This window comes from Sorex fumeus, unplaced genomic scaffold (assembly GCF_029834395.1).
Source record: "Sorex fumeus unplaced genomic scaffold, SorFum_2.1 ptg000036l, whole genome shotgun sequence".
NCBI lineage: Eukaryota > Metazoa > Chordata > Mammalia > Eulipotyphla > Soricidae > Sorex > Sorex fumeus.
This window is the reverse complement of record NW_026606093.1, coordinates 9604874-9618080: the sequence shown is the minus strand read 5'-3', so window position 1 is coordinate 9618080 and position 13207 is coordinate 9604874. Positions and strand designations below refer to the sequence as shown.

At 41.8% G+C, this 13207-nt stretch overlaps 1 protein-coding gene across 1 annotated transcript in view; it reads left to right on the top strand.

The window, feature by feature from the left end:
• ADAMTS20 (ADAM metallopeptidase with thrombospondin type 1 motif 20) overlaps positions 1 to 13207 on the top strand; it is a 238054-nt gene that overhangs the window by 179817 nt on the left and 45030 nt on the right. The window contains exons 30-31 of the mRNA XM_056117833.1: positions 10875 to 11048; positions 11127 to 11291. Of these exons, the coding sequence (XP_055973808.1) occupies positions 10875 to 11048; positions 11127 to 11291 (339 nt within the window). The remainder of the gene's footprint in view (positions 1 to 10874; positions 11049 to 11126; positions 11292 to 13207) is intronic.

Here is a 13207-nt window from a genome sequence, read left to right as displayed (position 1 = left end):
AGGTTGATTCCTCCCATTTTCTTTTTCCCAAGAATTGCTTTAGCTATTCGTGGGGGTTTATTGTTCCATATAAATTTCAGGAGTGTTTGCTCCATTTCTTTGAAGAATGTCATGGGTATCCTTATAGGAATTGCATTGAATTTGTACAGTGCTTTCGGTAGTATTGCCATTTTGACAATGTTAAGTCTCCCGACGCATGAGCAGGGGATGTCTTTCCATTTCCTCATGTCTTCTTTTATTTCCTGAAGTAGCGTTTTGTAGTTTTCTTTGTACAGGTCCTTTACTTCCTTAGTTAAGCTGATTCCTAGGTACTTGATTTTCTGGGGCACAATTGTGAACGGGATTGATTTTTTCATATAACTTTCCTCTCTCTCACTGTTTGCGTATAGGAAAGCCATGGACTTTTGGGTATTGATTTTATAGCCTGCAACTTTACTATACAAGTCTATTGTTTCTAGGAGTTTTTTGGTGGAGGTTATTGGGTTCTCTAAGTATAGTATCATATCATCTGCGAATAGTGAGAGCTTGATTTCTTCCTTTCCTACCTGAATGCCCTTAATATCTTTTTCTTGCCTAATTGCTCTTGCTAGTACTTCCAGTACTATATTGAACAGCAGTGGAGAGAGTGGGCATCCTTGTCTCGTCCCTGATCTTAGAGGGAAGGCTCTCAGTTTTTCCCCATTGAGGATGATGCTTGCTGTAGGCTTGTGGTAGATGGCTTTAATTATGTTGAGGAAGGTCCCCTCTATACCCATTTTGGCTAGGGTTTTCATCATAAAGGGGTGCTGGATCTTGTCAAATGCTTTCTCTGCATCTATTGATATAATCATATGCTTTTTATCTTTTCTTTTGTTGATATGATGGATTATGTTGATTGATTTCCGAATGTTAAACCATCCTTGCATCCCTGGGATGAATCCTACTTGGTCATGGTGTATAATCTTTTTGATGAGTACTTGGATTCTATTTGCTAGTAGTTTGTTGAGGATCTTTGCATCTGTGTTCATCAGGGATATCGGCCTGTAGTTCTCTTTCTTTGTGTTATCTCTGTCTGCTTTTGGTATCAGTGTGATATTTGCTTCATAGAAACTGTTCGGAAGTGTATTTGATATTTCAATTTCATGGAAAAGCTTAAAGAGGATTGGGAGTAAGTCTTCTTTAAAGATTTGGAAGAATTCACTGGTGAATCCATCCGGGCCCGGGCTTTTGTGCTTGGGGAGACTTTTTATTACCATTTCAATTTCCTTGATGGTGATAGGTCTGTTCAGGTATTCCAGGTCTTCTTGGTTCAGCCTTGGGAGTCTGTAGGAGTCTAGGAATTTATCCATTTCCTCGAGGTTTTGATGTTCCGTGGCATAAAGCTTTTCAAAGTACTCCCTGAGGATCCTTTGAATTTCTGTAGTTTCTGTTGTAATGACCCCCTTTTCATTTCTGATTCGGCTTATTAGGGTTTTCTCTCTCCCTTTCTTTGTGAGTTTTGCTAGGGGCTTATCGATTTTGTTAATTTTCTCAAAGAACCAGCTCTTGGTTTCATTGATCTTTCGGATTGTTTTCTGGGTTTCCATCTCATTAATCTCTGCTCTGAGTTTTATTATTTCCTTCCTCCTGTAAGGGTTGTGCTCCTTTTGTTGTTCCTTCTCCAAGTTCTTAAGCTGTGAGGTTAGTTTATTTATGTGGGCTCGCTCCTCCTTTCTGAGGAATGCTTGTAGAGCTATAAACTTTCCTCTTAAGACCGCTTTTGCTGTGTCCCATAAGTTTTGGTAACTCGTGTCTTCATTTTCATTCGTTTCTAGGAATCTTTTGATTTCCTCTTTAATTTCCCGTCTAAGCCACTCATTGTTTAATAGTGCACTGTTTAATTTCCAGGTGTTTGATTTAGTTTTCTGTTTTTGTGTGTGATTTACTTCTAATTTCAGCGCATTGTGGTCTGAGAAGATTGTTGATATAATCTCTATCTTCTTAATTTTATGGAGGCATGTTTTGTGGCTCAGCATGTGGTCTATCTTGGAGAACGTTCCATGTACGCTTGAGAAGAATGTGTATTCAGCTTTTTGTGGATGAAGTGTCCTGTATATATCTACTAAGTCCCTTTCTTCCATTGTTTCCCTCGGATGAAGTATGTCCTTGCTAAGCTTGAGTCTGGTTGATCTATCAAGAGGTGACAAAGTGGTGTTTAAGTCTCCCACTAGTATTGTGTTGTTATCGATGTCTTTTTCCAAATCTATGAGTAATTGTTTTAAGTATTTTGCTGGTCTCTCATTAGGTGCATATACGTTTATTATTGTAAGTTCTTCCTGTTGTACAGATCCTTTGGTCAATAGGAAATGGCCTTCACTGTCTCTTATGACCTTCTTCACTCTGAAGTCAATGTGGTCTGATATTAGGATAGCTACCCCAGCTTTTTTCTGGGAGCTGTTTGCCTGTAGGATTGTTTTCCAGCCTTTGACTCTGAGTCTGTGTTTGCTTTGACTATTGAGATGTGTTTCTTGCAGGCAGCAGAATGTTGGGTTCAGTTTTCTGATCCATCCTGCCACTCTATGTCTTTTAATTGGTGAGTTTAGCCCATTGACATTGAGAGAGATTATTGTTATGGGAGTTTGTCCCATTGTTCTGTTGAAATTTGGTGTATTTGAGGGGCCTGTCTTGCCTTAAATTAGCCCATTTAGTTGTACTTGTAACCATGGTTTTGAGTCTATGAAGTTCCTGAGCTGTTGTTTGTCTGTGAAACTGTGTGTTGTTCCTTCTATTATGAATGAGAGTCTCGCTGGGTAAAGTATTTTTGGAGAAGCATTTATTTCATTGAGTTTTTTCACTATGTCCCACCACTGTTTTCGGGCCCTGAGGGTTTCATCAGAAAAATCAGCTGTGAATTTTAAGGATGCTCCTTTGTAAGAGATTTCTTTCTTCGATCTTGCTGCTTTCAGAATTTTGTCTCTGTCTAAGGTTTTGGTCATTTTGATCAGGATGTGTCTTGGGGTATTTTTATTCGGATTTCTTCTAGCCGGTACCCTTCGGGCCTCCTGGATGTGGTCGTTAGTTTTCTTCAACTCTGGAAACGTTGTAGCAATGATTTCTTTGACAGTTTCTTCTTCATCAAGGTTTTCTTCCCATCCCTCTGGGACTCCAATAATTCTTATGTTACCCCTCTTGGCTTCATCACGATCTTCTCTTGCCATCTGTTCTCGAACTGTGAGTCTCTTTTCCATTTTCTGCTGTTTTCTGATAAAACTCTGAACTTGATCTTCGAGCTCACTGATTCTGTTCTCAGCCGCTGTTACTCTGCTGCTGAGGCCTTCCACTGTGGTTTTCAATTCGGCTACCAGGTTTTTCAGGTCCGACATTTCCAATTGCATTTTCCTCATTTCTGCCTTCAACTCCTCTTGTCTTTTATTGGCATTGGTTTCCATTTTTTCTTTTAGTTCCCTAAGCATCCTGAGTAGCTCCATTCTGAATTCCTTGTCAGAGAGGTTGTCTAATACTACAGTACTGTTGGTGTCATCTGGGCTAGACTCTTCAATATGAAAGTTTGGTGGGCTTTTGCGTTGCTTTACCATTGTGACCAGTGTGGTTTGGTCCTTCACACTCGCTGCTACTGTTCTGGTTGAGTGAGGAGAGACTGCCAGGAGCCGTTCAGCTTTGTTGCTGCTAGATGCGCCTCTTCTACCTTTCTGGGTCTAACCTTCTTCTGAATCAGGCGTTATTCTTTGTTTTATAACTGACATTGAGTGAAACTTTTGGAGGAGTTGCTATTTACTACTGAGCTTGTATAGCTATTTTCCAACAGAACTTTTGTTGGAAATGGAGTAGGCGAGTGGAATTTTCTTGAATTGTAGTAGAAGAGGTGAGAAATTTTGGTTGGTATTAGGTAACAAGTTGATGAAAAGGATGAAAGGATGAAGGTCCTAATTGCTTGGAGTGATTGATAAACCTGCGGCCGCATAAGCGGCCGCCGGCCCGGAAGCAGGCCACGCCCACTTTTTGGAGGCCACGCCCCTTTCTTTGAGGCCACGCCCCTAGCCAGTCCCAGGCCACTCCCTCCCAGGATCCTGAGTTCGCTCGGCGGGCGGCGCTCAGGGGCGGGGCTCCGCTGGGCTCATCCAACCCACCTGGATTGGGGGCCGGTCGGAGCTGGTCGCGCGCGCTGGGGCTGGGGGCTGGGTTCCGCGCTGTCCTCTGGCGGCGGGGCTCGCTGGTGGGCGGCGCTCAGGGGCGGGGCTCCGCTGGGCTCATCCAACCCACCTGGATTGGGGGCCGGTCGGAGCTGGTCGCGCGCTGGGGCTGGGGGCTGGGTTCCGCGCTGTCCTCTGGCGGCGGGGCTCCACTAAATTTTTTTAAGTTTTAAATATTTCATAAAGTTGTTCACAGTAATTGTTTACATTCAGTATTTCAACACCAGTCCCACCATCATTGCATCTTCCCACCACCATTACTTTGAATCTTACCACTACCAACCACCGCAGCATGTCCCTTAGGCAGATGCTAAATAGTTTATTTTGCGTTGCTTGTCATGAATTGTTTGAGGTATCGTGCAGCTGTGAAAATAGCCATGCACTCTAGGAATTCTAAAATTTTTCTTTTTTCTTTTTTTAATTTATTTTTTATTATTTTTTAATTTTTTAATGTATCACCACGAGATACAGTTACAAACTTCCAAACTTTCATGCTTATGTTTCAGTCATCCAATGATCGAGTACCCATCCCTCCACCAGTGCCCATTTGCCACCACCGATGTTCCCAGTATCCCTCCCACCACCCACCACCCATCCTCTCCCTTCCCCCTGCCTCTGTAGCAGGCTGATTTCATTTTGCTCTCTATCTCCTTTAGGTGTTGTGGTTTGCAATGCAGATGTTAAGTCATGTTTGGTCTATAGTCTACTTTCAGTACACATCTCCAACCCCAAGCTGGTCCTCCAACCATGCTTTACTTGATGATCCCTTCTCTATCTGAGCTGCCCTTTTCCCTAGCATGTGAGTCCAGCTTTCAAGCCATGGAGCAATCCTCCTGATCTTTATCTCTACTCTTCTTGTGTGTTAGTCTCCCTTTCTGTTACTTTATATTCCACAAATGGATGCAGTCTTCCTATGTCTGTCCTGCTCTTTCTGACTCTTCACTCGGCATGATACTCTCCATGTTAATCCATTTATATGCAAATTTTATGACTTCATCTCTCCTAACAGCTGCATAATATTCCATTGTGTAGAAGTACCAAAATTTATTTAGCCAGTCATCTGTTCTCAGATAATCGAGATTTTTCCCAGATTCTGGCTATTGTAATCAGTGCTACAGTGAGCATACGAGTGCAGATGCCATTTATACTATATATTTTTGAATCTCTGGGGTATATTCCCAGAAGTACTATTGCTGGGTCAAGTGGGAGTTCAATTTCTAATTTTTTGAGAAAGGACCATACTGTTTTCCAAAAGGACTGAACCAGTCGGCATTCTCACCAGCAGTGAAGGAGAGTCCCTTTCTCCCCACATGCACGTCAGCACTGGTTGCTTTTGTTTGTTTCAATGTGGGCCAGTCTCTGTGGTGTGGGATATCTCATTGTTGTTTTGATCTGCATCTCCCTGATGATTAGTGATGTAGAGCATTTTCTCATGTGCCTTTTAGCCATTCATATTTCTTCTTTGAGAAAGTTTCTTTTCAGTTCATTGCCCCATTTTCTGATAGGGTTGGGTGTTTTCTTCTTGTGGAGTTCAACCAGTGCCTCGTATATATTTAATATCAACCCTTTATCAGATGGGTATTTGGAAAATATCTTTTACAATTCTGTAGATTGTCTTTGTATTCTGGTCACTGTTTCTTTTGAGGTACAGAAGCTTCTTAGTTTAAGATAGTCCCATTTGTTTATCTCTGTTTCCACTTGCCTGGTCAGTGGCGAGTCATCTTTGATGAAACCTTTAGCTTCAATGTCCTGGAGGGTTTTACTGACCTTATCTTCAATATGCCTTATGTATTCTGGTTTGATGTTTAGGTCTTTAATCCATTTCCATCTGACTCTTGTGCATGGTGTTAGGTAGACCCCATTTTTTTTCCATGTAGCTGTCCAGTTTTGCCAGTATCATTTGTTAAAGAGGCTTTCCTTGCTCCACTTCACATTTCTTACTCCCTTATCAAAGATTAGATGATCATGTATTTGAGGGTGTGTGTAAGGATATTCAACCCTGCTCCATTGGGCTACTGCTCTGCCTTTGTTCCAGTATCATGCTGTTTTAATTATTACCGCTTTGTAGTAGAGTTTGAGGTTGGGGAAGGTGATGCCTCCTATCTTCTTTTTCCCCAGAATTACTTTAGCTATTCATGGGGGTTTGTTGTTCCATATGAATTTCAGGAGTGTTTGATCCATTTCTTTGAAGAATGTAATGGATATCCTTATAGGTATCACACTGAATCTGTATAATGCTTTGGGGAGTATTGCCATTTTGACAATGTTAATTCTCCCAATCCATGAGCAGGGGTTATGTTTCCATTTCCTTGTGTCCTCTTTTATTTCATGAAGTAACATTTTGTAATTTTCTTTGTACAGGTCCTTTATCTCCTTATGTAAGCTGATTCTGAGGTAAAGGTAAAGGTAAAGGTAAAGGCCCTCCCGTTGATCATTGATTTGCTCGAGCGGGCCCAGTAACGTCTCCATTGGAGACTTTGTTGTTACTGTGTTTGGCATATTGAATACTCTCGGTAGCTTGCCGGGCTCTCCGAGAGGGGCGGAGGAATCGAACCTGGGTCGGCCATGTTGGCCGCTTGTAAGGCGAACGCCCTACCGCTGTGCTATCGCTCCAGCCCCTGAGGTAGGGATTCTAAAATTTTAAATATTTGGGATCTGGAGGCATCTCTGTGGCATACTGCTCTCCTCTGAGATTCATTTGTGAGTCTCTGAATTGTGGCCTGCTTTTGATCTCTTTCAAGATTTATTTATGGGTCTCTGACGCAAGGTTGATAAATGATCTTGTATTGCTGAGTTAGATGTGGTTTGTGACTCAGATTTCCACTTAACTTTTGTCCATTTAATTTCTCGGGAAGCTTGGTTCCAAGTTATTGATGTCTGGCAGTTTTAGGGTATCAGGAAGCCTTAAGACACCATCAGGCTGCTGATGCACTCATCCCACAGGTACTGGTTGACCTGCTGGATGGCACTGTATCCCCTCTAGTATCATTTTTTAAAATGCATACCCCTTTCTTCCTGGAATCTGGAGAATGTTTTTAAATTTAATTTTGTATATTTGAGAACCCGAACTTTACTTAAAATTTTAAATTTTTACAACCAGTGTGATGATAGAATTCTCCTTGTCTCATGCCCCCCTCCTTAGCTCAGTACCATTCAGATGGTGCCAACCCTCTTGCCCTCTCCAACACTCACCATGCACACACAGAGTTCTCTTGATCATGAGAAATCTGCTGAACAATTTTGAAAGCGAACTAAAAAGTCTCACTCATATTGAAACTAGGTGAAATTATTTATTGAATTAACCCTATTGAATCTTTCAGGTTAATTAAATCTATTCTATTCCTGGTTTTTCTTCACAGAGGCCCATAATTTCTGTTTAGTAGTTTAACATCAGACTTGAAAGCACAGTCAATGCATTTTCAAAATCTGACAAATATGCAGGCCAATGTCCCCTTTCCCAAAATACCTATTTTTAAAACTATTGGAATTATGTGCTAAAGTAATTATGTGCCATGTTTAAGTACATTTGCCATTTATATAGTCTACATAATTCTTAAACATATAAATCTATATTTTCATAATAAAAAACTCTGAACCAATCAAAACTATATGCCATCATCTGTGAATAAAACTCTTTCTTAACTAATAATTTAGTGCCTTGACTAAGAACGCAGTCGATACATGTTAGCTAGAGGCTAAGTGATCTTTCTTTCTTTTTTTTAATGTAGAAATATTGCTATTTATTCAGCCATTGATTAGGCTGATTGTATTGGGCATGAACTCCACCTTACTTTTTTTCATTTTTATAAATTTATTTATTGAATCACTGTGAGAGCAGTTACAAAGCTTTTGGGTTTAAGTCTCAGTCATACAATGATGAAACACCTGTCCCTTCACCAGTGCCCATTTTCAACCACCAAAAAACTTCATATACACCCCATCCCACACCCTCCCCCTACCTGTGGGGCAGATCTTTTCCACATTTCTCTCTCTCTACTTTGATTTCATTCAATATTTTGGCCCCAAGCCCACCAATATTATTTGGAATTTTACCCCAACACTCAGATCTGCTAAAAAGGTAACCGTAGGCAATTTGTTTTCTATTGCTGGTTATGAATAACATATGATGTCACATGGCTGCAGTAGTGGCTGCGTGATTTTGGAATTCCAAAATTTTGACAATTAAATCTTGAGGGATTTTGGCCAAGACCTGCTGAGTTCCAAGATTTGTTCCCAAGTCTCTGGGATCACGGCCGTTAAGCAGTTTGATCAGGAACCAGAGAGGTCTTGCCTCCAATTATATAGCTGAGCCGGAGGTGGTTTGTGGATGTGTCTCCCACATACCTAACTTTTGGCTGTTTACTTTCGTGGTTGGAGTAATAGCACAGCGGGTAGGGCGTTTGCCTTGCACACAGCCGACATGGCTGACCCGGGTTCTATTCCTCCATCCCTCTTGGAAATCCTGGCAAGCTGCTGAGAGTATCTTGCCCACACGACAATGCCTGTCAAGCTACCCGGTGACGTATTCGATATGCCAAACACAGTAACAAGTGTCACAATGGAGACGTTACTGGGCCCACTAGAGCAAATTGATGAACAATGGGAGAACAGTGACAGTGACTTTCTTGGTAAACTTGGCCCCAAGTTGTTGGTGTCTGGGCAAAGTCACAGCAGCAATTTGGGGGGTATCTAGGAGTCTAAAGGCAAAATGAGGCTGCTGATGCACTCCCCTTACTGGTACAGATTGACCTGCTGGCAGCACCATACCCCGTAAGTGATGTTTCTAATAAAAAAGACTGACTGGGGCTCAAGGACAGGTTGGATGTCTTTGCCCACTGGGTTTTCCTCTAGTTAGTTACTACTAACTAGAAGCAGGTGCTCAACACTCGACTACGTATCTCTGAGCTTTCCATATCCTAAACTTCAGAGCCTCCTTGGTAGAGCAGTCACCAGGTGGAGAAATGCATGGAAAATGTTATGGACACAAAAATGTCAGAGAAAATGAGACCTGGAGATATTGAGGCAAGTGTGTCTAAATTTACAACTTGCAGACCAATTTCCCCAAATCCTCTTTAATTAAAATTTAATGAAAATATTCATTTGAATATGTCCAGGTAAGAATTTACATGATGCTTCAAAAGAAAGCAATGGTCACACGGGAATCCTGCTTAGGGAACCTCCCCACCAGCCAGCAGCTTCCCTGCAGCACCCTTCTTTGAGTTGCTTCCTGCATATTCTCCTGAGCTCAGCCAGGTGTTCTGGCCCCTGACTCTCCTTTCTAACTGCTGGAGTAAAAGGACCTGCATGTCTGCACCCGCTGCATGCACTGCAGAGGAGGCCAGGAGCCTGCGGTCTCAGAGTCAGCATCAAAGAAAGGAACTGGCCGGATTTGGGCTCACTCTTCCATCTCTGTAGACCTAACTCTACCCTTCCAGTCTCCCATCACTTTGGGACAACATCAGTGCTTCTGCTGGTCACTGTCTGGCAGAGTCGTTGAAGGGGACACCAGAGAACCGAAGCAAGAGAACCAAAGCTCTTGACCACATCTCTTTGGTTTTTTGTTTGTTTGTTTTTTTGTTTGTTTATTTATTTATTTATTTGCATTTTGGGTCATACCCAGCAATGCTCAGGGGTTACTGCTGGCTTTTCACTCAGGAATTAATCCTGACAGTGCTTGGGGGACCATAAGGGATGCCAGGGATCGAGCCTGGGGTTGGCCGCATGCAAGGCAAATGCCCTCCACTGCTGTGCTATTGCTCTGCAACCCCCCCCCCCCCCCACCGCCCTATCTCTTTGGGAGATCTGAAGCACCCTCTTTTTCTGAGCCCTGCCTGGCATGCTTCATCACTGGCCAAAGGGTCATTTTTACTCTCTTCATGCTGAAAGTGTTTTTTCTCTGCATCTTTTTTTCAATCTCTGGGAGTAAAATGCAGGTTCCCAGAAGGTCAATTGCAGAATGCTGAGGGTGTTCCTTCAGGCTTTCCCGGAGCTCAGGGGGAAACCTGGAGCTGGGACGGAGCCTCTGCTTGGTCTCATGTCTATTCGGCTGAGTTGTTCCATTCTGATCTCTAAGTCTGGTCACTTGGAGCTCTGGCCGTCAATGATCACCTTTTTTCTTTCCTGCTGCTTTGTTTTCAGGCTACCCTTTATAGCAAGCACTCCTTTGGGCCAAAATTTAGTCCCTCCCCCCCCCCCCCCGCCCCCACACACACAAATGAAAAAGAAAAAAAAAGTAAAAAGCATCAAAGGAGTTAAAGTATTTGTCCTGGTTTAATTCGGGCACAGCCTATGGCCAAATAAATAAAAACAATTTAACAACACCCATTCTGTGGTAAACTGTGTGATAATTAACACGTTGAAATTGAAAGACAAAAGTAGCAATTTAAATGCAGTGTTTTGTATAATGTGATTAACTTGTCATAGTGTTTTGAAGACTTGAAGAGGTACAGTAAAATAAAGAAAATCTATATATCTGTAGAAATACTCCAGGGCAGATGAAATTAAAAACATGTATTCCATATATTTCTTATGTAATATTTGTATTACAAATTTGTATTAAATTATGTATATTTCTTCTGTAATGCAAGTTTTAATATTAGTATATGTTTAAAATGATTTAATAATAGGTCATGGTTCTACTTTGTAATTTCTGTATAATTTGATATTTGCTACTTCATTGTTCAAATTCTTTGGGGTCCCTTCTAGTGCTCTGTGACCTGTGGCTCTGGAGTTCAGCAGAGGGACGTCTACTGCCGACTGAGAGGCATTGGTAAAGTGCCTGAGGAAATGTGCGATAAGTCCACTCGTCCTTATTTTCAGAGGCAATGTTGGAATCAGGACTGTGCACAGTACACATGGGTGGCAGAAGAATGGCTGGATGTGAGTATTGATAAGGAAATTTGGAAGGCACCTCTTCCAAGGACAAACGTGTCACTTACTTCAACACTGCCTTTCTAGTGCTCAACATCATGTAAGAAAAAGGAGACATACAGGCAAGTGAAGTGCATGAATGCACAAAACGTCCAAGTGGATGAAAGATTCTGTAATCCTTCAACAAGACCTCTTTCAGTGAAAAAGTGCAGCCCCTGCAAATATATTGTTGTAACTGGCAATTTGTCACAGGTAAGATGAAGAGAGAAAGCTGAAGCTTTTGTTCCACAAATACTCAGTATAAAATTTGAAGCTGAATCCAAATTTGGGTATGGGGACATATACTGATTTGATATTGATCTAAGGAATAAAATGCCTTAGATTTTACTTTTGGATGATAGAGTAACAGCTGGGTGACAGAAATAGAATACTAATAGCATGTCTAATAAAAGTTCTAGTGCAGTTTTGAAATGTTCATTGATGCTAACTGTGAAAGTAACTGCCAGGAAGTTTGTGAAATGGCTCTGCATAATTGACTGCTTTGGAGAAAGAAACAAGCAATTATTGAAATATAATTTACATGAAGTAAACTGTACATGTTTAAACTATACAGCTTGATAAGCATTTTTAATTATGTATGCACCCATGAAACATTACCATATTACCATATTTAAAACAAGGAGCTTCTTCATTATCCCCTGAGCTTCCTGATGCTACTTTATGTTTTCCTCCTTCCATCTCCCCACCCTACAGGTAACCTAATCATTTTTATATTAGTGATGGTGTGCGTCTTCTAGAGTTTGGTACAAAGGAAAGATACAATATTTATCACTTATTGCCTATACTTTGCCTATCTATTAAGGTTTATCAGTAGTTTTGTTTATGTCTATGGGCCATACCTGACAATTCTCAGGGGTTACTCCTGGTTCGGTGGTCAGAAATCACTACTAGAGGTGTCTGGGGACCTTTTGGGATGCCCAGAATCAAACCTCAGTTGGCCCTGTGCAAGCCAAATGCACTACCTGCTCTACTATTTTTCCAGCCCTATTTATTCCTATTGTTAAATAATATTTCATTATGTTGATATCCAGGAGTTTAGTTTATAGTTTGCTGCAGGTTGACTTTAGGTTGACCTCGCTCAAGCAAATCGACGATCAATGGGAGGGCCTTTACCTTTAGCTTTATGTTGATATCACTAATAATTTTTTCTGTGAGGTATATATCATTGATTTCAGTCTAGTCCATTTTTCAGGTTAGTTACTGAGATGTTAGAATATATATTAGAAAATATGTTAGATGTTAGAAAAGGGCAGATAAAAAGAAATTAGCATTTTTAGATAATAAAGGCCCTCCCGTTGATCGTCGATTTGCTCGAGCAGGCCCAGTAACGTCTCCATGGGAGACTTTGTTGTTACTGTGTCTGGCATATCAAATACTCTCGGTAGCTTGCCGGGCTCTCCGAGAGGGGCGGAGGAATCGAACTCGGGTCGGCCATGTTGGCCGCTTGTAAGGCGAACACCCTACCCGCTGTGCTATCGCTCCAGGAAAATGTAATTCAAGCACACAATAAGCTGATATTCATACCCCTAGGATGGTCATATTTAAAATAACAGACTTTGGTGGGAGAGAAACTGACCGCATTCTGCTCCCTGACACCACAATCCTCCCTCTGCCCCCCCAAGGCCCTGAGCACTCCCAGCATTCCCCTGGAAATGCCCTGCTCAGCACTGGGGGGGGGGGGGGGGCGGCACTGGGAATTCTCTGTACTGCAGTGCCAGGCAGCACGATGTGTTTGGATCAGCATATTGAACTGGCTCCTCGTTGACCAAGAATTTCTGGGAAGGCTCCTGGTTTTTGAGCACTGCATGGGAACATCCTCCACAATGAAAGACTTAGAAAAGTATTGATAAATCCATGAATCAATTGAAGTTCTCATATATTTTCGAATAATTTTATAATGTAATGGCCTAAGTTATGTCTTTGATTCATTTTGAATTGTTTTACATATTATATCAAGTTCCCACTGTGGCTATTCAGTTGCCCAGAATAATTTGGGTAACATACTGTAGCGATAGCACAGTGGTAGGGCATTTGCATTGCACTCAGCCAACATGGCTGACCCGAGTTCGATTCCTCCGCCCCTCTCGGAGAGCACGGCAAGCTACCGA